Genomic DNA, 24,316 nt, shown 5'->3' on the forward strand with positions numbered 1-24,316 from the left:
TAATTACCTGTGGTACGGTGTCTCTATGGTAGTATGGTCCCAATATATGCAAGGCACAATGAAGATCATTCTCTCAAAAGTAAGACATTTTTGCTAACAGAGAGTATATAAATATAACCGACACATCCCATTCCCATAATTAATTACCCCTAAGCCATATGTTGCTTGCATATACGTGAACGCGTGTGTATAACTTAACCTATATGAATTTTAATTCTGGCGTTCATAAAATTTGTGCACTCTTTTCTTTTTCTTTCCAGAAACATAGTATACAGTATACAGTACGCGCGCGCACTTATCCCTGTAAATACACACACGCATATCCTACATCTATAAACACCTCCAAAAATCTAGATCGACATATCTCGAGATTAACGAAGTCATCAAGCGTCTCGCTATCGACAGAAATGTTGTTTACCATTAAAAGAATAATTAGACATAAGTACGAATATCTGTCTACCATTGAAAGAATAATTATATATAAATGTGAGTATCTGTGTCAAGTCTAGAACTTAAACCCATCTGAGCTAGTTTCACCAAAAGAAATCTGATCAGTTGAGCTACGCTCAATAATAGAATGAAAGTTATACATCTTTTGTAAAAAAAAAAAAAGACCCATCAAGTGCCAATACTCAAATAGACCCAATGGAGCTTGTAACTATAGTTCATATCACTGATTTAGTTTTCCTAGAGTTACCAAAATGAAAAAAAAGAAAGCAACTGCCATATGCTGTATACAAACGCTATCTGAAAATTCTGGATGGAAACATACTGTACCAGCCTACGGCCCGAGTAAGCCTACTGCGTTTGTTACTGGGCCTATGCGCTGTAGGCTAAGCCCAACACAGTGAACTCAAGCCTCCTAGAGAAGTTGGCGTGGGCCGGTATCCAACCTCCACCCACCCCACCTGATCCACGGCCGCGGCGAACGGCGGTTTCCTCCCGTCTTCCCGGTGGCCGGCGGCCGGAGCCCCGGGCGCGCCGCGCTCACCGTCGCCGACCGGCGGCCGCGAACCCGCGACCCAGCCGCCGACGCACGCCGCTGCAAGTAACTATGCCTCCTCCCACCGTCCCCTTCTTCCTCACCTCCACCACGCTCGCCGCTGCGGCCGCGAAGCCGCAGCGGCCCGGGCCGCCCTCGCCACCGGCGCAGCAGCAGCAGCCGCGCGAGGCGCGGGATGGTTCTCGGGACGCGTGCGCGTCGTACACCGCGCGCATGCGGCTCAACCCGCAGCTCGCGCTCCGCCTGTTCGACCACCTGCTCCGCTCGGGCGCCGACCCGGACCACGTGGCGTACGCCCTCGCGCTGGGCCGCTGCGCGCGCGGGCGGGACCGCCGCGGCGCCGCGCAGCTCCACGCGCACGCCGCTAAGCGAGGGGCCGCGTCCCACCGTCGCGTCTGCAACGGGCTCATCCACGCGTACGCCGTCTGCGGGTCGCTGCTCGACGCGCGCAAGGTGTTCGACCGCGGGCACGAGGGTGACGCGGTGGCATGGAACTCCCTGCTGCGCGGGTACGCGGCTGCTGGGGACGTGAACGCGCTCCGGGAGTTCTTCGTGGGGATGCAAGCCCGGGACACGGTTTCGTGGAACACGATCATCGCGTGGTGCGTTGAGAATGGGGAATATGAGGAGGCAATTGCGGTGTTCCGTGAGATGCTGGCAAGCATGGAGTGTCTTCCTGATAGAGTCACACTGGTGAGCGTCATCTCAGCGATTACATATTTGGGTGCACTAGCCCAGGGGCTGTGGGCGCATGCATATGTTTGCAGGAAAGGTATCGAAGTCGAGGAGAGGCTGAGCTCAGCTCTCATAAACATGTATTCAAAGTGCGGTTGCATTGAAGGTGCAGTTCATATGTTTGAAAATCTGGGTGCACAGATGAATGTGGACACATGGAACGCTATGTTAGCTGGCTTCACAGCAAATGGATGCAGTGAGAAAGCTCTGGAGCTTTTCGCTAGGATGGAGATAACAGGTTTGGTGCCTAACAAGATTACTTTCAACACTGTGCTGAATGCTTGTAGTCATGGTGGTTTTGTTGAGGAAGGTATGGGGTGTTTCGAGAGAATGACCAAGGTTTATGGTATTGAGCCTGACATTGCCCACTATGGTTGCATGGTGGATCTGTTCTGTCGTGCAGGGCTTTTTGACAAGGCTGAAAAGATGATCCAAATGATGCCTATGAAACCAGATGCTGCTGTGTGGAAGGCCCTAGTGGGTGCTTGTAAAACTCACAGGAACTTTGAACTGGGAAGGAAAGCAGGCCATATGCTTATTGAGGCTGCACCAAATGATCACGCAGGGTATGTGCTGCTATCCAACATATATGCACTAGATGGAAACTGGACAGGAGTGCATAAGGTGAGGAAGCTGATGCTTGATCGTGGTGTGCAGAAGGTACCTGGAAGCAGCTCAATAGAAATTGATGGTGTAATTCATGAGTTCATATCTGGGGATAAAAGCCATTCAAGCAAGGAGGACATATACGAGATGCTAAGTGAAATGTGTCAGCAATTGAAAGTTGCAGGATATGTTCCAGATACTTCACATGTGCTACTAGATATTGATGATGAGGATATGAAGGAGAGCTCACTAGCTCTTCACAGCGAGAAGCTTGCAATTGCCTTTGGATTGATAAGCACTGCACCAGGCATGCCTATTAGGATAGCAAAGAACCTCCGGGTTTGTGGAGATTGTCATAATGCCGTTAAACTTCTAAGCAAGATTTATGGGAGGTGCATAATTGTTAGGGATGCAAATCAATTTCATCATTTCAGAGAAGGATCATGCTCTTGCGGGGATTTCTGGTAACTTCAGTTGAGCTACAATTCTATTTCTTTGTAGTTGTAAATGTTAACACAAAAATATATGGCATGTGGGAAAAGTTTTGGAAATGGTTATAGTTGTTCGTCTGAGAACAGTTAAGGGTCTTTACTTGATTCCACGTCTCTATTAAAAGCTAAGGTATCCATAAACCAACACCATGATTACTACCCTCTTGTGTCTCAGCAACTTGAAACCTAATTATTGTTCCTTTTCAGTCTCCATGATCCAGTACTGAACATGAATCTGAGATGTATGTCCTACGCAAAAGTACAATTAAAAATAAATTCAACTCCTTCCATATGGTAGGGGCTACAAATCATCAATAACCTGATACATACTTAATGCTTTTTTTCTCTAGTGTTGTTACTGTAATTGTTGAGATGGCAGCTTCACATGAACTTGCATTTTAAAGAGGGAAAATAGTAGGTGTCTAGGTGATAGGGACAACTTGGGCAGGCATCTGCTTGCCTTTTTAGTGAGTAAGTCCTGTTTTTAGCTTCTGCTTGCCAATGAAAACCTTCTTCATTCATCTATTCTTCCACACAATCCATTGCCTTTTATGCCAATTCATTTATATTGTTTGCTCATGTTAGATTCTTCTACTTTGTCTGTGCATCTATTCTGTTCTTTGCGCACTATACATTCATCCATGACATCCTACATATGTAATGCAAGTATTGAATATGTTACTAGAAAATTGGTGCGCCATTTGGCGCACCTTTTAGTTAGCCCATTTGTGTAAATGAAGAAAATTAAATATTTTTAACCCCTAGTAGATAATTATAAATCCATTTTTTTTCAACATTGTTTAGGGCATGACAGGATTTTGAGAACATGCAACTCAGCTCATAGAGCACACAATGACACAACCATATGTATAAATTGTAAAAGACTGTCTTTCTATTTTGATTTTCAATATTGATTTGTGATTAAAATTTGTTTTTATTGTCATTTGATTTATTGTTTTCATTATTTATTATAGTAGCAGTTTTGTATGGATAAATCTTTTCAGTTGGTTCAATTATCTGCCGCCAATATTTGATAATGCCAAAGCTCATAGAGCACATCATCATCTGTCTAAATGGTAAAAAAAAAGTATCTCTCTATATTGATTTGTGAAATTTCTTTAGTATGGTCATTTGATTTGTATTTTTTTCTTGGTTGAGTAGTAGCTTTTTTTTACCAATAAATATTTTCCGTTGGTTCAATTACCTACCCTATTGTAACGCTAAAATTTTGAAGGAAATAAAAGTCACGTGATGTTTTCTTTGATACCAAAATTTTACGGTGGGATTTGTGACGTAATCTAGTATAGTATGGAGGCATATGGAATCTATATATGGTGCCTAAATCTGTTTTTGCTTTTTTTTTCTTCAGAAATGGTTCCTTGGTTTGCTATCAATCTGTACATTTTCATTTTAAGATGGTCTAATTTCCATCTTATGATACAATAAATCACTACTACATGTTAGGAAACATAGTAAGGGTGTATTCGGAACCCCTGGTTTCTAACACTAAGTGCTCGCACGGAAAACGGAGCCACGATTAGCAGGTGATTAATTAAATATTTGCTATTTTTTTCAAAAATGGATTAATTTGATTTTTTTAAGCAATTTTTGTATAGAAACTTTTTATAAAAAACGCACCGTTTAGCAGTTGGAAAAGCGTGTGCTGGAAAACGAGGGAGATGAGTTGGGAAGAGGGGCTGCCGAAGACGGCCTAACTTGTACTCCCTCCATTCCAAAATATAAGGCACAACCACCCTAAACCCAAAGACCAAAAAACAATTATTATCACCTCTTTGTTTGAATAATCCCAACTAATACAATACATGCACCCAATAGAATTAAACATCTTGATTTAAAAAATAATAATCTAGGAGATAGAATGTGCTATTAATTGTCATGCATGCATGCACGCTTTATATTATGAAACACCTTTAAAAAGTTGTTGCGTCCTATATTTTGGAACGGAGGGAGTATTTGTATTTCTTTGGAAGGTTTCCACCCGTTTCGGACATCAGCTTGGGCCAGCACCTCCCTAGTCAATGTGCAGCTGCAGCATGGCCCAGGGCCCAGGCTCCCAGCTGCCTTGCGGGCACAAGCACGAACGCGCGGAGGCAACTCGTACGATCTGCGCATTGGCTGGTGAGAAACCAAATCCAGGAATCTGGAAGTGCCACGTGTCGGGGTTAACCGTTCGAGAATTCGCCCTGAATTCGGTGTAAGAGATTGAACAATTGAGTTATACTACAGCTTATTTGTGTCACAAAAAAGTCTTTCAAGTTACAATAGTCTGGAAACAAATCTAGTAATAGAGTACTTTACAAGTACAGTGATAAAGTGGGATTAGTTGTCCCTGGGTTATACCTTTCGTATTCTTTGGCAAAGGCCCAGATGACAGATTTATTCTACTGTTATGTTCTTAACTGTCCTTCAGGGTCTGAAAATTCATGTACTAGGAAAGCTATACCCCTGGGAGAACAGTTACCCACTAGATTTGCTAGTTCTTTTATCTTGCTTGTTGCCTGTTGTTGATGTTGAATGAGACATGAAGCGCTCTGCGCAAGAAATGGTAGCAGTTGTTTAATTCACAAACAAAGTAAAGTGCGAGTTTGTGATAAGAACAAAGATCAACACTATTTGGCAGAAGTAATCACTTCCACCATGCTGTTGTTATTACTTCCTGGTGGTCTGGTCGATGTAGGGCCTTTGATTTGAACATATGACAAGGGAGTGTCTTTGACGCAATTGCATGTTTATTGGGCATTTGCAAGCTTACAGCATAGATATTATCTAATGTCACAGTCATGAAGATGGAGTTGTAGTTGCTAGTAGCCTAGTACAGAGGTTGCATTAAATCCTCTAAATAGGAAAAGTTTAGATCTTCATGGTGTCAAATTCGAATGTTTATGCCCTTGAGAAACACTGAACCTTTGCAACTTTATATAGCATTCCGTAAGGACATCATCATGGTAAAAGGGAAGGATACAAAGAATCATGTGCGATCTTCTCATATTGTGATGTCTAGAGAGAACACATAAATTTAAATTAAATCAACACTTTCCCATGTAAAGTAGAAAGATTTGAAACATTACTGAGTTCTTAACCTTTAAGAGAAAACTCAGTAGTTCTATACTTCTACAGTTCTATGTGAACTATCATGGCCACCACTCCACCAGCACTCTGTTCAACTGGTTAGTTTACAGCTTTGCATTCTGTAGGCACCACAAATGCATATACTGCAATATTAGTTATCCAGATCTGGTACATTACAACTAGGAATTGGTAGCCTTTTTTCCTTCACACACAAGGCAACACAGACACGCATGCATACGCATATGCACACGCACATAATGTTATATGATGTATAGTAGAAATGCAGCTCCATGCCAATCATTAATAGGTTGGCCTTGACAAAATAAGCTGCCTGCTGCCCTTATCAACTCTACTTGTTTATTTTCTCTTGGGAGAAGTTTTTTAGTGTTCCCCAGATATGTAATTTGTGGCCTAGGCCCTAGTTTACAACTCTAATCACTACTCTAGGAGTATAATAAGACCATTAGCGCATGGCACAATGCATAATTATGGTTTGGAATAATCGGTAATACATATGCATAGTTTGGATTATATAGCCCGCAAGATGGTTTTCACCTAACATAGACCTTTACCAAAAATATACTCACTTGCATCTCGCGTGCAGCTGGCTTTGCCACGGACTGTGCTTTGTTTATGGTTTACAGAAAGGTGTAACATACGCTTTCCTAAGCAAAATTAGAGATCCTGTACCCTAGCACATGGGAACCGAATGCTGAATTAACACACAGGTGTACTCACAATGCTGAGATACTATGGGCCAACTTGTACTGTAATCAAATCATCCATGTTCAATTCTAATCATCCATTCTTGGTAATGATCCCATTAAGACTGCTTTTCTGTTCTTTGCTTCTCGATACATCTTTCTAGTAACTGTTTGCACAAACTTTTTTAGCATGTAGTACAAATTATGATAGGCATGGGGGTTTGGTTTGATCGTTCTTTTACTTTGAGTAAGCTTAGAATGTATTGAAAACCTTTCTATTCTGTTCTAGATCTTAGTTTTTTTTTTTTTTTTTTTTTTTTTTTTTGCTTATGAATCAACACCAAAAATCATATGTTGAATGCTTTCCTGTTAAGCTTAGAATGTATTGAAAACCTTTCTATTCTGTTCTAGATCTTTTTTTTTTTGTGCTTATGAATCAACACCAAAAATCATATGTTGAATGCTTTCCTGTTAAGCTTAGAATGTATTGAAAACCTTTCTATTCTGTTCTAGATCTTAGTTTTTTTTTTTTTTTTTTTTTTTTTTTTTGCTTATGAATCAACACCAAAAATCATATGTTGAATGCTTTCCTGTTAATTTCTGAGTTTTGAAGGACAAGAGTGCAATTATATTGTAGTGACAAAAATAAAATTTGGTGTAAACTAGTTAATCAGGACAGTCTACTCAGGGAGCAGGGTCTGCGAGATGAACGAATCCGATGCTGAAACTCTTATCTTCATTAACATGGATATGTTTTTTAGCTTTAGACTTACCCCAAAAGAGACGATTGCCAGCTAATCTCATGCAGACATTGTTCCATTTTTTTACTTTGAGTTCTTTGGCTGTTATTTCTTGGAGCTGTTTTGTTTGCAGGAATCCTCTGCTCTTACTAGCACCAGATGGCCCGCTGCCGACAGGTAGGACCTAAAAACAAGAAGTCCTATCCATATCAACACTGCATTTCCATTTCCTCTCGTTTTTTTTCTTTCGAGAAAGAAAGCGAAAATGACTATGTTGCTCTTGTTTTCAGCTCATACCCTGCTCCTGTTGACAACAAGCTCTGAAGTGATCATCTGCTCTCGCACTATCCAGTTTCTGATGCAGGCCCATAAGATGTGAGAGCATATGGTACATATGAATATGTATGACAATGATTGGAAAAGAAGACATAGATCTGCAGCAACCTTTCTGGTGAGCATAATGATGCACGAGAAGATAATCTGGTGGATGGTCGGGTCCATTTCCATCCCTCAATGACTGCAGGAGCCGGGAGGAGCACGGGTAAATGCCTTGTGTCGAGGCCGGCCAGCGCTGCCGTGCACAATACTGGCAAAAGGAGGGCCTGCCCAGTGGTGACACCCGGTCATGGATGGCGAAGGAGATATGTAGGGCTAGCCCCATACAGGGAGCTATCAGCTATGGTCGTCTTCTCAAAGATAAAAAAGAAAGGAGGAGCTGGGCTTGGCTAGGAATCTATCAAGACTTGTTATCTAAGTAGCTTGTGGTCCATGTTCTGGGGAGTTTGAAGTCGTATCCTTTCCAATCTTTAGTTTTGCATTTCTCTCAAGATTCGGTTTCTTTGCTTTTCCTTCCCCTTTAAGAGTGAACAGTTTAGTAAGGGCGCCACTAATGGTTGGCAGATGAAGAGAAAAAAAGAAGGGCAGGGAGGGACCGGAGGCAGGCACTGCTGAAAGAAAGAAAGGTAAAGAGGTAAGCAGGGGATAACTTGTAACTTGCAGGCCACTTCTTGCAGTGTTAACCATGAAAGATAGTAAGTAGTAGATAGGATTTTATCACAGCTTCCTGATGCTTTTCTTAAGCACCAATTTAAAAGCTTAAGGAGGGGGGGGGGGGGGGCAAAAGCGTGTTTTGAGTGAATAAAAGTATTGCATGGGTGGTAGGCTTTAACTAATCTAAAGCTAGATTCGAGCGTTCGCTAACCCCGAGGCTAACGAATAGTTTTAATTTATTTACTGCAAAGAAAGATTGAGATTAGGAGAATCTGAACTCTGGAGGGCATCTCTCTCTGATGGGTTAAACTTGCTCTAATCAAAGTTCAAAACTCTAACCCTGGCTGTCTCTAGCTTTGCTCTCTTTCCTTCCAGTTTCTCTTTCTTGGAAGAGCTTGTGTATACAAGGCTCCCACATGTCATATATACTACCTGCTTGTTTTCAGTCACTTCCTCATAAGAAAGATAGGAACATGGTTAGGAGTACTTAGTAGGACCTTGAACAAGAGAGAAAAAAAATCCAGTGATGAAATGAAAGTGCCATTGCTTTGTTGTGGGGCAATGCCTCGATGCAACCCCCTCCTAATGTTGACCACCATTTTCTTCAACAAAACTAATCATGCCGATCATGAAGGGCGTGTAAATAATTGCCCGTGTCGAGCATAAAAAATGCAAGCAGTCAAATAATGATGAGAGTTAGGGGTGCATAATTTACAGCCAGGCTCCTTGAGAAAGCGAGCAGCCGAGCTGATAAACAAATGCCTGTGAGGGTTGGCAGTGTCAGGGATGCTAATATGCTATGCTCTGCTGGCTACTACTATGCTGTAAGCTTCCTCTCTTTACGCCTGTTATGTGTTTGTGTAATAGTAGTGTAAGTAGCAAGTAAGTAAACAAAAGCAAAGGTAAACAGCATGATTAAAGGGCTGTTAACAAAGATAAAGCAGTGAGTCACTAAAATATAAGCCCTCCCTTAAGGCTAAACGACTAACACAAATAAACCATGGTGTTTGTATTGGTGTGTTGGTGACTACGAGAGGAGTAGTAAAGCGGCTGCCTGCCTCTGTGGTTAACCCTGTACTAGCATTAGCCCTACACAAACTAGTGATGAACAGCTAGTAAATAGTCCTATAAATGTATCAAGCCTTTGCCTACACACTCTCTCTAGTGGTAGTCTATGATCTTCTACCTCTCTTCTCCCTCTTGCTGGAACATATAGCATCAGAATCCTCACTGGGCATCTTTCCTTTTCTTGCCATATCTGGCCATAGGCTACAATAAGAGTTCTTGCTTGCTTCTCCTCCTCCTCCTCCTCCTATCGCATTGTTCATACAGCTCTGATCAAGCTCTCTAAGCATCGATCACTTGGTTCTTGCTCATCATCTTTCGCTTGCTCGTCAGCTAGGAATTCGTAGTCTTGAGCCGAGGTTGGGTGATTCGATGGACATGAGCGAGAGCAGTGAGAAAGGAATGGAGAGCAATGCGTCGCCTGGCCCTGGCAATGGCATCCCGGTGGAGTGGCAGAGCCAATTCAGCAGCGCCTTCGCGTGCCAGCCGTCGGTGGCGGCGCAGCACCAGCAGCACGCCATGATGGACTCCTTCGCGGTGGCGTCCGCCGGCCTGTGGGCGTCCTCCGACGTCGTCAGCGCCATGTCATCGGCCGCGCCGCCGCGGGGCGCGGGGTTCTTGGCGCCGGTGCCCGGGTTCCTCCAGCAGGGGCTCGGCCATTTCCCGGTGGACTCCGGCTTCATCGAGCGCGCAGCGCGGTCGACGTGCTTCGGCGGCGGGATGATGGCCGGCGGCCCATACGGCGCAGCTGACCAGGCCATGGGCGACGCTTTCGGTGGCACCGCGGAGGGTCTCATGGATCATCACAGGAACGTTGGCAACGACAAGGCCGAGGAGTTCGCCGGCAACGGCCACGACGAGGTGCCGAGCTCGGAGGTAGCCGGTGGAGACTGCTCCTCCATAGGTTCAGACTCCAAGAAGAGGAGAAGGCCTAACGAGGTAACACTGTTGTTCTTGCGTACGACTAAAAATCTTTCATTTCAGAACTCTGTTGAGTTCTTCGCTTCGATGTTCAAAGAATGTAAATTTGTGTACATTGATTGATAAACAAAGGTGATGGGAACCGATCAAGTCCATTCTTCCAACTTGCCATCTGATTCTGCGAACGAGAGTGCTCACAGCAAAGACAAAGGCGAGGAGAGCAGCCCGGCGACGACGAACGGCGGCAAGTCGAAAGGGAAGGGAGCAAAGGAGACCTCTGAGTCACAGAAAGAAGAGTACATTCATGTCCGGGCTCGGCGTGGCCAGGCAACCAACAGCCACAGCTTAGCAGAAAGGGTACATATTTCAGTGTTCTAGTATGGACAGTATGCTTTGCAATTGGCATCAGTACGTTGAAACTGAGTATTTTACGTTTCGTGTGCAGTTGAGAAGGGAGAAGATCAGTGAGAGGATGAAACTTCTTCAGGACCTAGTTCCTGGCTGCAGCAAGGTGAGTTTTTTTCTTTCTGAAGAAAGAATTGTGAGTTTATCTATCTGAAGAAAGAATTGAACAAATTCAAAATCGTTGTGCTTCTTTCAATTGAATTTAGGTCACCGGAAAAGCGGTGATGCTTGACGAGATCATCAACTATGTTCAGTCCCTGCAAAGACAAGTTGAGGTACTGTTCCTCTAAGGTTCTGACTATCCACATTTACTGTTGAAAATTGTCATGTAGGATTGAATAGAATCACTACTTATTTATAATTTACCAGAGACGTGTTTCTAGTAACTAATTATGTCTGCCATGGTAAACCACAAAACGGAAAATGCTGACCTTCCTTTTGTATTGCAGTTCTTATCGATGAAGCTTGCGACAGTAAACCCAAGGCTTGACCTCAACATAGAAGGGCTTCTTTCAAAAGACGTATGCCAGCAAGTTGCAACCTCACTTTACTTCCACTACTTTTCCTTCTAGGAAGCTAACAATGTCCATTTTTTTCTCCTCAACTACAGCTTCTTCGCTTCCCTGGAGTTCCTTCATCCTCTATCGGATTCTCCCCAGAAATGATGCATCCTCAACTACAATTGTCACAACCAGGACTGATTCATGGTGGTACCGCTGGCATGGCCAACCCCGATGTGTTCAGACGAATAATACAAGCGCAATTAGGTGCAAAGGATGGATCTCAGGTTAGAATCTTTTCACCAACCAATTTTACTATATACCAATATTTAGAAGTTGGCATAGCTTAAGCTGTCATTGAACATAGACTACTCCTATAGCCATGCTTCAACAGTCAACAGCTATCCGATTACAGTCACTAGATTGTATTGGCTGAGACCTACAGTACAGATTCATTCACCTAGACATATTCAATGAACTAGAGGAAACATCCATATAGCTTATTTTCTAAAGGCTATCAAATTTAGGCTCTACCATTCTTATCATATATATGTATATAGCGTCCTCATGCACAAACTGAACTCCATAATCTTCAGAAAGGCGAAAACGTACTACTACTCAAACCCGAAAAGAAGCTGACGAAGTTTACAATTCTTTCCAGCAGATGCCCCACTCATTGAATGGATCATTCAGTGACGTTTCCCAAATGGCGTACCCGTCCCTCGGTTCTCAGGACCTAAGCATCAGGCCATCTCAGGATGGGTTTCAAATGTGAAGAAGACGAAGAAGAAGAAGATGATGATGATGAGGGGGCCAATTCCATGTACGTGCAATTGCTTCTGGCATCTGGTGAACAAGGGCAGGCACACGCACATGACTGAAGCTTGCTACTACTGCTGGAGAAGCAGCGTTTGCAGTGCTGCTAGCTCATCGCGTAACTGAAGTCTGAAGGGCTTTTAATTCCTTCCGTGGCTAGCTGTATATCCATCGAGGTTTTATTGTGTTCAGAACTGAAACTGAAAGGCTTTTGAGCCCCCACGTACAGGGACGCTGGAAACGAAAAATCTGCGTCCTTGATGGCTGGAAATTCTGTCTGGGGAGCGTGCATTTACACTGCAGCACGAGGAGCAGCAGGCAGGCAGCTGAATTTGCTGCAGGGCTGGCACAATGCAAGATCACTCATCCGGTGGCTTTGTTAAGTTACTTCCGATGCATTGTTGGTTGCGAAAACGATTAAACAACTCATCATAAACGTGGCGCTGAATGGTGTTAATGTTAAGATCAAACACATTTGACTCCTGTGTTAACTCTCAGTTCCCTCTCTACTGCCACTAATAGTGCTTCTTTGCTTTCCTTCTCATGCTTTCTTTTCTCCCTCTTGCTTGCAACCTACTACACTCTTCCATGATGTATCAGGCTAGCCATCAGCTTCCAAACATCAGAATCAAATTCTCTCAAAACCATCAAAATTCTCAGAGCATTTCTCCGACATCACTACAGATCCACTTGCGAATAACAAGTGATATCCTGCACAGTGAAAACCCTGTGCACTGATTCTTCTCACCACAGAAACAAAATCGTGCACTGTAGAAGCTGCAGCTGCACGCACAGAAGTGGACATCGGACAAGTGATAAAAAAGAAGCTTGGGTACAGTATATTTCTAGGGTTCCCCGGCCAAGGACAAGCATTGGCTTTGGCACGGGAGGATTCCGTTCCAATTTCCGCCCAAATAAAACTGGCACGTCGGTACGCGCCCGTACGCTGCCGCAATTCTGCGGAACAGTTTGTGCCCTCCATGCGTGAACAGGAGACGCGACGGCGGCGTTGCACGGGACAAAAATCCCATCCCGATCGTCGTGCTGCTGCCGGTAGGATCCAACGGAAAATATCGTGGAAACGCGCGTGCGTGCGTGCAGCCGTGCGTGCGTGGTTTCACGAGCGAGCCGGGAAGCGGAGGTGCGTGGGCCGTAGTGGAGAGCCTAAGCCCGAAATCATGGCCTCTCGCTGTTCATGGACTTTAGAAAGGGCGCTTGCTATTAAACGCACGTTCGTTCCTACTTCCTCCGACTCATAAAAAAACAAATCTAGAATAGAATGCGACATATTCAAGTACACAAATTTAAACATATATATATATATATATATATATATATATATATATATATATATATATTCAGATTCGTAGTATTATGATGTGTCACATTTGATACTAGGTTAATTTTTTATAGAACGGAGATAGTAGTTGTTTATTTTTTTTTTTTGAAAACTTTCGTCAAATAACTTTTATCTAAAAACTTTCATCGAAGAATTCCCATATGAAAAAAATGTGCGTTGGGAATGCACACATGCCGAATAGCGATCCAGCTTCAGGCGAACCTTTTGGTTACCTTGCTTCTAGTCAATCCGATCATCCGAGTTCTTCATGTTTCCTCGTCGAACTTTCATATCTCAAAGGACATAGTACGTAGCTTTAACTTTGGCACAAACAGTGGATGTACAGTACCACCGCAACCCTGCCAATGGAATTCAAGTGCCAGCTAGGCGCTAGCTACCACAAAAATTAAACATGCCTTTCGGGTTAGTACCCTGTACCCCCGTACATTTCTGCAGGTGTACGTAGAAACTGTAGATGGGGTATCGGCTGGTACTACACTGTGGAGTCCGAGGACAAGAATTGATTGGTACGGCGCCAAAATTCCGACCGTCGTCTGCACAGGGCGTCAACCTCCCAGCAATGGCGACGACGCAATGGACAAGCTGCTGCCCGTGTGCGTCGCGCATCTCGATCGAACTTGCTGGCAATACAGATGGCGATGCATACAACACGCTTTGCGTCCTGTGATTTTGAGAGATGCTGTCTTAATCACATACAGTTTGTTTCTTCGGTTACGATCTAGCTGCTGTTCAACACTGGCGTCCCTATGCACTCTCGCTAGCTAGTACCAAAAGCGGAACATATGCATGCAAAATATACACAGGACACAACGTATTAATCAAATAGAAATGATTCGGTACGACATTCTGGCGGCGTTGTTGGGAATCCAGGACAAGGAATCCTATTGCTACTACTACAGCTTATATGTATTCCTCCAGCTGATTCAGAGCTATAGCTGCTCCGCCCGCCTCCAACAAGCTAAGCTTACGCTTATTTTTAAAAAAACAAAACGAGATCTGGAGGGAGAGGTCTTCCTTCAAAGAATTTTTTTCAAAAAAGTTGTAAGCGTGTTAAAAATTAAACACGAGATTTTAAAATTGAAATCATGCATCTTTTATCACTGTACTATCAAGTGTATCTTCTAGCTTATGCTTTTATATTTGCTCAGACAGAGGCAGGCCCGTACACCGGCCCAACTCCGTGACACAAAGCTCGCGCGCAACTTGTCGGCGAGGAGGACGGGATGTCGGGATCCAAGCCGTCGACGGCGACAACGCATGGGACAAACTTCTGTCCGTGCGCGTCGAGCATTCCGATCGAATTGCTGATAGGAATCGCATGTGTTTTCGTCACCGACGGCTATAGCTAGCCGGTGGGCTGCGCCAGAACGGCCGTGCTGGGCCTGTATTTGGGCCGGACGGATTGCGAAATTGCAACTGTAACCAGCAAAATTCCGGCGAAAAAATTAAAACCCTGTAGTAACTATAGCTGAGTCACTGACACAGCTCGTAGTGAGACGCGAAGGCGACGTAAGGCCGGTCACAGTGGAAGCTATGGCCCCACCTCCTTTGGCTAAAAAGTTGGTACAAAGCCACGCATCCCACAGTGCAAACGCCTCTGTTTTGTCGCATCTCTGTTTCTCGCCTCGCGAGAGAAAGTTTGGCGCGGCTCAGGACGGGAGCGAGTCGCTCTCCACGGGTGTGCGCCCTCCCTCCACGCAAGCAAGAATCCCACGTGGCGTCCCATAGCACCGAGCCAGCTGTATGTACTGTGAAGGGCCTAATATCGATCCCAGCAATGGTGAACTTCCGGGTGCCTGTACGATCTACATGCACTATGCTGCTGTCCAATTGGCTCTATATGTATATATAGGACGAGAACAGGTCGGTATGCTTAAGATTCCTCCTGATGATGAACCAATTCCGTGACAGTTCGCATCAGTTCGAGACAGCCGGTGGCGGATGTGCTATGTATGGGGGAGGCGGGGATTCGAGTTTTCAATATCGGCATTAGGGTTATATGAGCCCTAGTAAGAAATGGCTAGAGATTCATCTACTCTACTCAACCTTCTTGTTTTTTTTCTCCAACAAGAGTTGGATGGAGATTAAGATTTTTAAAGCACACGCTTTTCAAACTGCTAAACGAGGCGTTTCGTGTGAAAAATTTCTATTTGAAAGTTGGTCTAAAATATCATATTAATCTATTTTTTAAGTTTGTAATAATTAAAACTCAATCAATCATACGTTAATACCACCTCGTTTTGCGTAAAAAACTTAATCTTCAACTTCACCTTCATCTTCAGGAGAAAAGAACACCATCAACCTCTTTTTTATCCGTTCCTGGTTCGACCATGCGTACGATGACTCAATTTGTTATAATACACCAAATGACAACACAGAAACACACGATATTTGTTAACGAAATTCAACCCAAACTACATCTTCGAGGCTCTGATTATAGGCGCTCCTCCTCAATCAACATAGTACCTAGCCAATACGAGTTTATGGCCTAGCTGTTACTCTCTCTGCGTGTCTACGCTATATATATTGTAGTTACCATAGTTATATTGTAGTGCCCCCTCTCTATTTAAAAGAGTTGCCGGATTACAGAGTTTGACTTTAACTTTACCCTTACCATCTATTATTATGAATTTAAGTACAACTATCATTAAATATAACTAGTATATTTGATACATATTCTAACGCAACGAGATACGGACTACAATATGTATACTTCAGCATTTTGTTTGGATTCCGGTAAGCAGCACGCGACGACGCCAAATTAAAGATCTCTTCAGACTTCAGCGACGGAGACAACACAAGGGACAATTCTCAGGCAGACGGCAGTACGTGCACGGTGCGCATTCCGATCGAATTTGCCGGCAGGATAGATAGAAGAACAGAACACGCATACTCCCTCCGTCCTTTAAAAAAAAAAAAGACAAACTCTGATTTTCGTGTCCAACGTTTAACCGTCCGCCTTATTTAAAAAAATATTAAAAAAATAAAAAAATAAGTCACGCATAAAATATTAATCATGTTTTATCATCTAACAACAATGAAAATATAAATTATAAAAAAATTTTATATAAGACGGATAGTCAAAGTTAGACACGGAAACTTTTTTTTTTTTTAACGGAGAGAGTACTTCTCGATCTCCTCTGCAGCGGCCGCGCGCGGCCGGCGGCCTCGTCGGTCGCGCGTCGTCGGACAGGCCAATTCGCCCGTGCTGTCATTCGATCTACAGTAATTCTCTGACGTCAAAGCTCAACTGTTTAGGACGGTAACGATAAATCTTGTACAGTGAAACCCGTGCAAGGTACTACCTCCATTTCAAAATAAGTGCAGTTTTAGCACTGTTTATGTCTAATGTTTGATCGTTCGTCTTATTTAAAAAAAAATTATAATTAGTATTTTTATTGTTATTACATGATAAAACATGAGTAGTACTTTATGTGTGACTATTTTTTAATTTTTTCATAAATTTTTTAAATAAGACGGGCGGTCAAAACACTAAACATGGATATCTATGGCTACACTTATTTTGGGACGGAGGTAGTAGCAACGTCTAGCCTACACTGAATGACAGAACAGACAGACATTGGCCTTAAGATGGATGAAAGGTAAAAGAAAAACAGCCAGAGAATCATCAACGGGTGAGCGGGACGAGAGAAATCTGCACCCAGGCAAAATTCTCTCGAAATGTCTCACCACATGGTGGGAATTTGCTTCCATTTGCGTATACCGCGCAAGCATAAAAAAAACTCTGTGGAATGGAAATAACAGAATGGATATGGAAACTTCAAGGCAATGTTTGTGAAAACCATTTCCAAAAAGGAAATACATTTGCAGAGCAAAGATTTCGAAGGTGGTACAGAATCATCTTTCCTAACGAACTCATGCCAACTACTATACTCATGGTCTCATGCCAAGTTATATTACTATAACTACACAGATTTGATTGATTTCTCCATCTAACGGTTTACGGCAAGTGCTCGAACACGGTGTGAAGAAGAGGAAGTGGTAGGATGCAGCTGTCGGTTCATGGATACCTCTGGAGTGCATGGTAATAATGTTGTAGGCCTGGGCCTTCACTTGCATGGGTTTGCATGACCTTGTAGATTGCTCTCTCTCTCTCTCTCTCTCTCTCTCTCTCTCATATTCTTATCAAGCTAAGGTATGTGTATTACGGTTGCAGCTTGTCCTTAATTAATTTTGGGTTTTCTGACTGCAGTAGTATACGATGACGGGAAAGCAGATTACCGGAGGAAGATTTGATCTGATTCTCTCCGTCAAAAAAAGATAACCTATGAAGAAAGGATGTGACTCCTTTTAATACAACGAGGGATCAAACCTCCTTCTAGGTTGTCTTTTTTTTTTTACGAAGGGAGTATGCTGTATTGTTTTTTCTTCTTTCCTCATCCTGGTCAAAGAACCATCTATTTTTCGTTCTGGTTCTGGCCGTGTTTAGATTCTAACTTTTTTCTTTAAACTTTCAACTTTTCCGTCACATCAAATGTTTGTACATATGTATGAAGCATCAAATGTAGAAAAAAAAAACAATTGCACATTTCAACTGTAAATTGCGAGACGAATCTTTTGAGCCTAATTACGCCATGATTTGATAATGTGATGCTACAGTAAACATTTACTAATGATGGATTAATTAGACTTAATAAATTCATTTTGCAGTTTACAGGCGGAATTTGTAATTTGTTTTATTATTAGTCTACGTTTAATACTTCAAATGTGTGTCCTTATACTTAGAAAAATTTTGGCACACGAACTAAACACAGCCTATGTATTTTCCATTTACTTTTGAGTTTTGATGTCACTCTAATGCGTGTACATAGATTTTCTTCTTGGGAAATTGTTTCCCTATTGCTTTAGTTTGTAATTTGGTGCCTATCTACGTCTTAATTTAGGCGAATCAGAATGAATGCGTCCTATATTTGGGGTGTTCTTTTGGGAGAGATATATTAGCACATGATTAATTAAGAATTAACTAGAAATTTAAAAAATAAGTAATATGAATTTTTAAAGCATTTTTTATAAATTAATTTTCGTAAAAATACCATTTAACAATTCAGAAGATTGAGAAGAGAGTAAAAAAGGCACCCTTAAAGGGCTTGAGGCTAAGAACATCTATACACCGGCCATAAGAAAGAGGCTCACAAGAATTTATCTTAATATCTTCGCTTTATCAGAAAGCTGAAACTATTTTGTTTTACGCTGGGCGGGCAAACTTGTATTAAGTGGGGCTTATAATAATTGGATATGTCCTATACATGGTACATCATTCATACTACGTCAACCCAATATTGTGGTGTCAAAAAAAAAAACCAATATTGTGAATACTGAACTTGATTAACGGTGATATCGCGAACACATTTCAGCTTTTGTTTTTCCTCTACCTCAGAAGTAAAAAACTAAAATAATAGCAGGACATATGTATAAGGCCTTCTCATTACGAGCTTATAAATAAGCAAATGCCTACAAAATTTTTTAGCCTTGGCGGCAACCCAAACATGACAAACCCAAATACCCAATGTCTAAGACGTTTGTGCTCAGTTCATCATAGATCTGGCTTCTGTGGTGCAGTCTGCTCCTATCCTACCTTTGGGCTAAGAAAAGGTATGCCTAGAATTGCAAGCACATTAATCCTTCCATGGATCACTCTCGGGCCTCACTTCAGAGGGCTCAACAACTTCCGTCGCGGAACCTTCAGAAGACTCTACCTCAACGTTGGATTCGCTGGTGGCGGCTTCAGACTCCTCCGGTCTTCCCCATCTCCCGCCAAGAGCGATGGTCATCATCTCGTAGATCTTGCCACCCAACTCAGCTGGGCTGTCAGGCTGGATGATGCAAATGAAGAAACATGAGGAAATAGCAACATTCGTTATCATAAAAGCGTGTGTACAAGCATAGTTTTTGTTGCACTTACAGTATATCCACTGGAGATCAGCGCAGTCTCGTACAACAGCTCAACGGCCCTCTTGGCTTCGGTACTTTCAGGCTCGTTTTTGCAAGCAGCCTGCAATTGTGTTTGTTGTAAAGGATTAGTCGACCAACCTCTTATAAAGGGGGGATGACATATGGACGAAAGCTCTATATCAAGATAGGCATGTGGCAAGGTATAAGAACTAGCAGGGCACAGTAACTCTTACACTCAAGTCCTTGACAATTGGGTGGTCGGGGTTGATTTCAAAAATTCTTCTTCCTCTCATGAACTCTAAGCTTGAAGTATCACCAAGAGTTTGTGCCTTCATAAGCCTGTCAATTTAAATAAACAAGCATTAGAAAAAAATACAGATTTTTAGGTGATGATCTAATTGTATTAAATCTATAAAACATTATGAGTACCTTTCCATGTTTGCTGACCAACCAAATTTGCCAGATACAAGAACACATGGCGAAGAGCTAAGCCGTTTTGATATCTGAACCTTGGCAACTTTGTCACCAAGCTGTTGCTTTATCCAGTCACATAGAAGAGTGTATTCCTGCTTGCTCTCATTTTCCTTGTCCTCATCTTCATCACCTGTAGCAGCCAAGAGCCAACGTAAGTAAATGTGATGGCATAACAGGGGAAACTTATAGCCAACCGCATCAAAATTCCATTACCCAATTCCAGGTCTTCTTTGCTGATATCAACAAATTTTTTCTCTTTGTATGTCTGTAAATTCTGAATGGCAACCTCATCAATCGGCTCGATAAGGTAGAGAACCTGAAAAAGGAAAAGTGTGCCTCTGAGCCAGAACTGTAGCACAAGCAAACAACAAACCTTTGGTAAATGGTAAATAAAAATCGTGCTCTTACTTCAATGTCTTTTTGAACCAACTTTTCCAAGAAAGGAGCAGTCTTTGCACTCTGAAGACTGTCTGTAGCAATGTAGTAGATTGCCTTTTGGTTTTCTGGCATGTTCTCTACATACTGATCAAGACTTATCAAATCTGTCTCATTTTTGGAAGAGTAAAACCGCAACAGAGGAGCAAGGCGTTTGTGATTTCCTGTGTCCTCAATGCAGCCAAGTTTAACAAATTTGCCAAAACTCTCCCAAAATTTTTTGTAGTCCTGCAATACAAACAACAACATGCATAAAAAAAAGGCCCAAAACATCAACATCTTGGGAAAGAGAAGTCTGGTTCTAACCTCCTTGTCCTCTTTCTCAGCAATCTCCTGAATCATATCAAATGTCTTCCTGACAAGTCTTTTGCGCATGATCCTGACCTGAAACATTAGGATCCCATCAATAACTCCCAAGAGTCTAGTAAGCAGTAACTATAAGTTAAACCGCAGATGTATTATATCCAGAACTTACAATACGACTTTCTTGAAGAATCTCACGGGAAACATTGAGAGGAAGGTCATTTGAGTCCACTACACCCTTTACAAAGCTTAAGTATCTAGGGAACTGCAAAGAGAGTAATTCATTCAAAATTATTATCATAGTAACGGAAGAACTAACGTCTAGCTATAATGTAAACAGAGCAGTAAAAAATACAGCAACATACCAACTCGCCATCGAAGTCATCTGATATGAAGACTCTCTTAACATACAGCCGGATATTCTTGGTCTTAGGGTTCATTATCTCCTCATTGCTAAGAGGTGCCATTCCTGGAATGTAGAGGACGCTCCTGAATTCCACCTCACCCTGTTCAGAACATCCGTTTCATCATGAATGTTTCTACGCATGAAAATGATAAACACAAACAAGTAAAGTTTTACAAGTCCAGGCACCTCTGTTGTAAAGTGGGTGTAAGCAAGAGGATCCAAAAACTCATTGAATGCCTTCTTGTAGAATTCATTGTACTCAGTTTTCTCAACTTCCTTTGGATTTCTCATCTGCATGGAAGAAAAATTTCCATTAATAATAGAACACATATCTGTTCATGCAGCTATGGGAGATTGAGAAAATCAAAGACATGTTTCATGTTATAACTGCAGCGGAGGCACCAATTCTAGGTAACAAACTAATCAGGTGTTGCCTTACCCATATGGGCTTTGTTTCATTAGCCAATTCCCAATCCCAGTACTTCTCAGTGATTGTTTTCTTTTTCTTCTTCTTTTCACCCTATCGAACAAAGGGAAATACATCACATACAAATATACTGGAGACAACTTCAACATGAAGGCAACAAAATTACGCAGGAAACTAACCTCTGTTGCCTCTTCACCTTCTTTCGGTTCTTCTTCTTCTTCTTCTTCAACCTAGGTACACAAACAGGGAAAAGGAGAGTGGAAATTTAGTAAGCACGAACTGCAGTAATACTCAGGATTCAGAAGGATTCTAGCATGGTCTTTCTCTACCTCAACTGTTCTTGATTTCTCCTGCCATGTATATATGGGGAATGAAACAAACTGGGAATAGTTCTTAACTAAACCTTGAATACGTCCAGGGTCAGCAAACTCGTACTTATCATCATCCTAAAAGAACAAAAGAGATAGTTAAAGATGTGCTACGAAATGAAAATTAGTAAACAATGTGCTAGGAAGTGAATTTAATCACATATACATAGTTGTGTACTGGTGAGTTAGTATAAGCTACTCACTCTTAAAAACAGAGTAATCTGTGTTCCGCGTGTCAACATTTTCTCAGGATCGGTTTCTTCCTTAATAACATATGAGCTGCTGTCAGCCATAGCTTCCCATACATACTGTTTGTCTGCCTTTGGACTCTTAGTGGAAACCACAACCTGCAAGGAAATGAAACGACAACAAGCTAGAGTAACATTTTCTAATTGTAAATTCAATCCAATATTCAATTTGAGAGGGAAGGTTTTACAAGCATTGAAAATCCAAAAAAAAAAAAACCTTGGGATATTGTGTACCTTCTCTGCAACAAGAAAAGCCGAATAAAATCCCACACCAAATTGACCAATAAGTCCATTATCTGCACCAAGATCTTTGTTCTCCTGATAAGAAGCAGGGTTTAGCATGGCAGCAACAAATAATAATAATAATAATAATAGAACGCAACACATATGTGACTACATGTGGGCAAAGTGCACCTTAAGAGCCTTCAAAAATTTGGAGGTGCCACTTTGGGCGATGGTTCCAAGGCAATCTTTGAGTTCATCTTTGGTCATCCCAATGCCAGTATCACTGTAAGATGCAAAACAATGAGATCGCCTGACGAGTTCCAGTGCAATTGATGCTTAAAATGATTAGTGGATAAAAATAGAACTCACGTGATAGTAATTGTGCCAGCCTCTGGGTCGGGTTTGATCCTAATTTCCAACTCACCGCCATCGGACAATACAGAGGAATCAGTTACACTGAGAAATCTCAGCTTATCCAGCGCGTCACTTGCATTACTGAGGGGAAACATAAAATGTGTCAGCATCAAATGGTACTGAATTGCAGTTTGTGGATAGTGATTCCTCCTTGGGCGCGACTAATTTAAAAACCCTAACAATGAGTAGAAAACTAACCTTACGAGTTCACGGAGAAAAACCTCCTTGTGGCTATACAGGCTGTGGACAATCAAATCCAGCAATCGGCTGACCTGCAGGACAAGGAGAAACATTGCATGACCACCTAATCCTCGAGCTACAAATTCTAAAAACAATAAGCAGATTGTAGGAACAGTTCATGACAATGTCAGCTTCAGTTATCTAAACACGAATTCCAAAAACGCATATCAATCAACACTGGCATTTCGCAGAAGAAGCCAAATCCAACATTCGACCTAGACGCGGACTCGTCAGCCCCACCTCAGCCTGGTACTCAAACTGCTCGCCGGCCGCCTCCTCCTCCCCGGCGGGCTTCTCGGTGACGGCGGCCTCGCACCTGACCCCGACCATCCTCCCCTTCCCCTTCCTCCTCCCGGCCTCCCACCTCACCCCTCTCGCGGCCACCGCCGCCGCTCCCCTCCCCTGCACCGCGACCGCGCTCCGCAGCGTGGGACCCCGGCCCCGCGACGGGGTCGGCCTCAGCGCCGCAACGGACGACGCCCCCAGGCTCCTGCTCAGCGCCGGCGCCATGGCCTTCCCCCTCCCACCACTATACCTCTGTGCTCTCTCGCCGCGGGCTCCGCTTCTGATGAGAGAAGAGAGACGAATGGATAAGAGAGAGACTTAGGGTTTATACGAGACGCAACGGCAAGGCGAGGCGGGGAGGAGCGGGTTTTGGAGGGGATGGATGGAGAGGAGGGCGACTGGGCGAGGGAGAGGGGGAGGATGGCGCGCGGCGCGCGTGGCGGCGAGCCCGGAGTGTTCTAGAAGCGCCTCGGGCGCACGGGAGTGGCGTGGTGTGGTGGGGTCGCGGCGCTGCGCGCGGACGGCTGTGGTTCGTCGGATGGGCGCGTCGACGGCGGGGATGGGGACGGGTTGGTTGATCTCTTGCCAGCAAGGGATATGCGATGGGCGAGGAGGATATGAGTGTGAAAGGATGGAGGGCCCACGTGTCAGGGTCAGTTCTGGGCTAACATTGTTGCTGGGCTTAAGTTAGTACTACTGTAGTACTGTTTATGGGCTGGCCGAGGACGTACTGCTACATTACTGTTGGAATAAGTTCACTTTGACTCCCTAAAATATGACCTGAATCTAATCCATGACCCTAAACTGCAAAACCGGATATCTTCACCCCCAAACTATTGAAACCGGTGCAATTTGACTCCCTTAGCGGTTTTAGAGGGCGATTTCGCCGACGTGGCGTTGACGTGGCGGTATTGACCTAATCTGTGTGCTGATGTGACGCTGAGGTGACATTTCAATTAAAAACATATATGTGGGACCCGTTTGTCATTCACACACACAAAATTGTGGGGCCCACTGAAATGTGGGCCCCACATGTCATCTCCTCCCTTCTTCCTCCCCTCCTCCTCCCTTCTCTCTCTGTTCTCCCTCTCCCTTTCGGCCGTCCGCGCGGAGCGAGCGGCGGCGGGCGGGGCTGAAGCGACGGTGGCCGGC

The 24,316-nt window shown here is 43.3% G+C and overlaps 3 protein-coding genes across 5 annotated transcripts; 2 read left to right on the top strand and 1 right to left on the bottom strand.

Moving 5' to 3' along the window:
* Positions 1 to 883: 883 nt before the first annotated feature.
* LOC127784611 (pentatricopeptide repeat-containing protein At5g48910-like) lies at positions 884 to 7,828 on the top strand. Its single transcript, XM_052311949.1, has 3 exons — positions 884 to 2,808; positions 7,503 to 7,546; positions 7,660 to 7,828. The coding sequence occupies exons 1-3, from the start codon at positions 1,055 to 1,057 to the stop codon at positions 7,746 to 7,748; spliced, it is 1,887 nt and encodes a 628-aa protein (XP_052167909.1). The 5' UTR covers positions 884 to 1,054; the 3' UTR covers positions 7,749 to 7,828.
* Positions 7,829 to 8,205: 377 nt separating this feature from the next.
* LOC127784609 (transcription factor bHLH49) lies at positions 8,206 to 12,549 on the top strand. Of its 3 annotated transcripts, XM_052311947.1 has the most exons (8): positions 8,206 to 8,339; positions 9,758 to 10,363; positions 10,478 to 10,702; positions 10,791 to 10,856; positions 10,957 to 11,025; positions 11,200 to 11,271; positions 11,361 to 11,537; positions 11,912 to 12,549. In XM_052311947.1, exons 2-8 carry the CDS (start codon positions 9,797 to 9,799, stop codon positions 12,023 to 12,025), a joined length of 1,290 nt encoding a protein of 429 aa, XP_052167907.1. In that variant the 5' UTR covers positions 8,206 to 8,339; positions 9,758 to 9,796; the 3' UTR covers positions 12,026 to 12,549. The 3 variants fall into 3 exon arrangements, with proteins under 3 accessions (XP_052167907.1, XP_052167906.1, XP_052167908.1); XM_052311946.1 differs by lacking the exon at positions 8,206 to 8,339 and having other exon boundaries at positions 8,884 to 10,363; XM_052311948.1 differs by lacking the exon at positions 8,206 to 8,339 and having other exon boundaries at positions 8,893 to 10,363; positions 11,915 to 12,549.
* A 6,204-nt stretch (positions 12,550 to 18,753) lies between these two features.
* On the bottom strand, positions 18,754 to 23,592 carry LOC127785049 (heat shock protein 90-5, chloroplastic-like). Its single transcript, XM_052312471.1, has 19 exons — positions 23,120 to 23,592; positions 22,838 to 22,911; positions 22,595 to 22,720; positions 22,415 to 22,508; positions 22,235 to 22,318; positions 21,956 to 22,099; positions 21,714 to 21,830; positions 21,564 to 21,614; positions 21,397 to 21,477; positions 21,144 to 21,248; positions 20,917 to 21,057; positions 20,724 to 20,816; positions 20,555 to 20,632; positions 20,222 to 20,476; positions 20,027 to 20,129; positions 19,769 to 19,943; positions 19,573 to 19,678; positions 19,350 to 19,439; positions 18,754 to 19,260 (listed from the first exon to the last, which is right to left on the bottom strand). Exons 1-19 carry the CDS (start codon positions 23,387 to 23,389, stop codon positions 19,063 to 19,065), a joined length of 2,385 nt encoding a protein of 794 aa, XP_052168431.1. The 5' UTR covers positions 23,390 to 23,592; the 3' UTR covers positions 18,754 to 19,062.
* Between the last annotated feature and the right edge of the window lie 724 nt (positions 23,593 to 24,316).

The sequence above is a fragment of the Oryza glaberrima genome, chromosome 9, assembly GCF_000147395.1.
Source record: "Oryza glaberrima chromosome 9, OglaRS2, whole genome shotgun sequence".
In the NCBI taxonomy this organism is placed as follows: domain Eukaryota; kingdom Viridiplantae; phylum Streptophyta; class Magnoliopsida; order Poales; family Poaceae; genus Oryza; species Oryza glaberrima.

Excerpts from the sequence above, each read along its gene's own strand:
- LOC127784609 (XM_052311947.1), top strand. The coding sequence starts at position 9,797 with ATGGACATGAGCGAGAGCAGTGAGAAAGGAATGGAGAGCAATGCGTCG. Across the intron at positions 10,703-10,790 it reads GCCACAGCTTAGCAGAAAGG|TTGAGAAGGGAGAAGATCAG; the intron begins GTACATATTTCA and ends TTTCGTGTGCAG. Across the intron at positions 11,538-11,911 it reads GTGCAAAGGATGGATCTCAG|CAGATGCCCCACTCATTGAA; the intron begins GTTAGAATCTTT and ends AATTCTTTCCAG.
- LOC127784611 (XM_052311949.1), top strand. The coding sequence starts at position 1,055 with ATGCCTCCTCCCACCGTCCCCTTCTTCCTCACCTCCACCACGCTCGCC. Across the intron at positions 2,809-7,502 it reads TGCTCTTGCGGGGATTTCTG|GAATCCTCTGCTCTTACTAG; the intron begins GTAACTTCAGTT and ends TTTTGTTTGCAG. Across the intron at positions 7,547-7,659 it reads AGATGGCCCGCTGCCGACAG|CTCATACCCTGCTCCTGTTG; the intron begins GTAGGACCTAAA and ends TCTTGTTTTCAG.
- LOC127785049 (XM_052312471.1), bottom strand. The coding sequence starts at position 23,389 with ATGGCGCCGGCGCTGAGCAGGAGCCTGGGGGCGTCGTCCGTTGCGGCG. Across the intron at positions 22,509-22,594 it reads GCTGGCACAATTACTATCAC|TGATACTGGCATTGGGATGA; the intron begins GTGAGTTCTATT and ends TGCATCTTACAG. Across the intron at positions 21,478-21,563 it reads AAGGTGAAGAGGCAACAGAG|GGTGAAAAGAAGAAGAAAAA; the intron begins GTTAGTTTCCTG and ends TTTGTTCGATAG.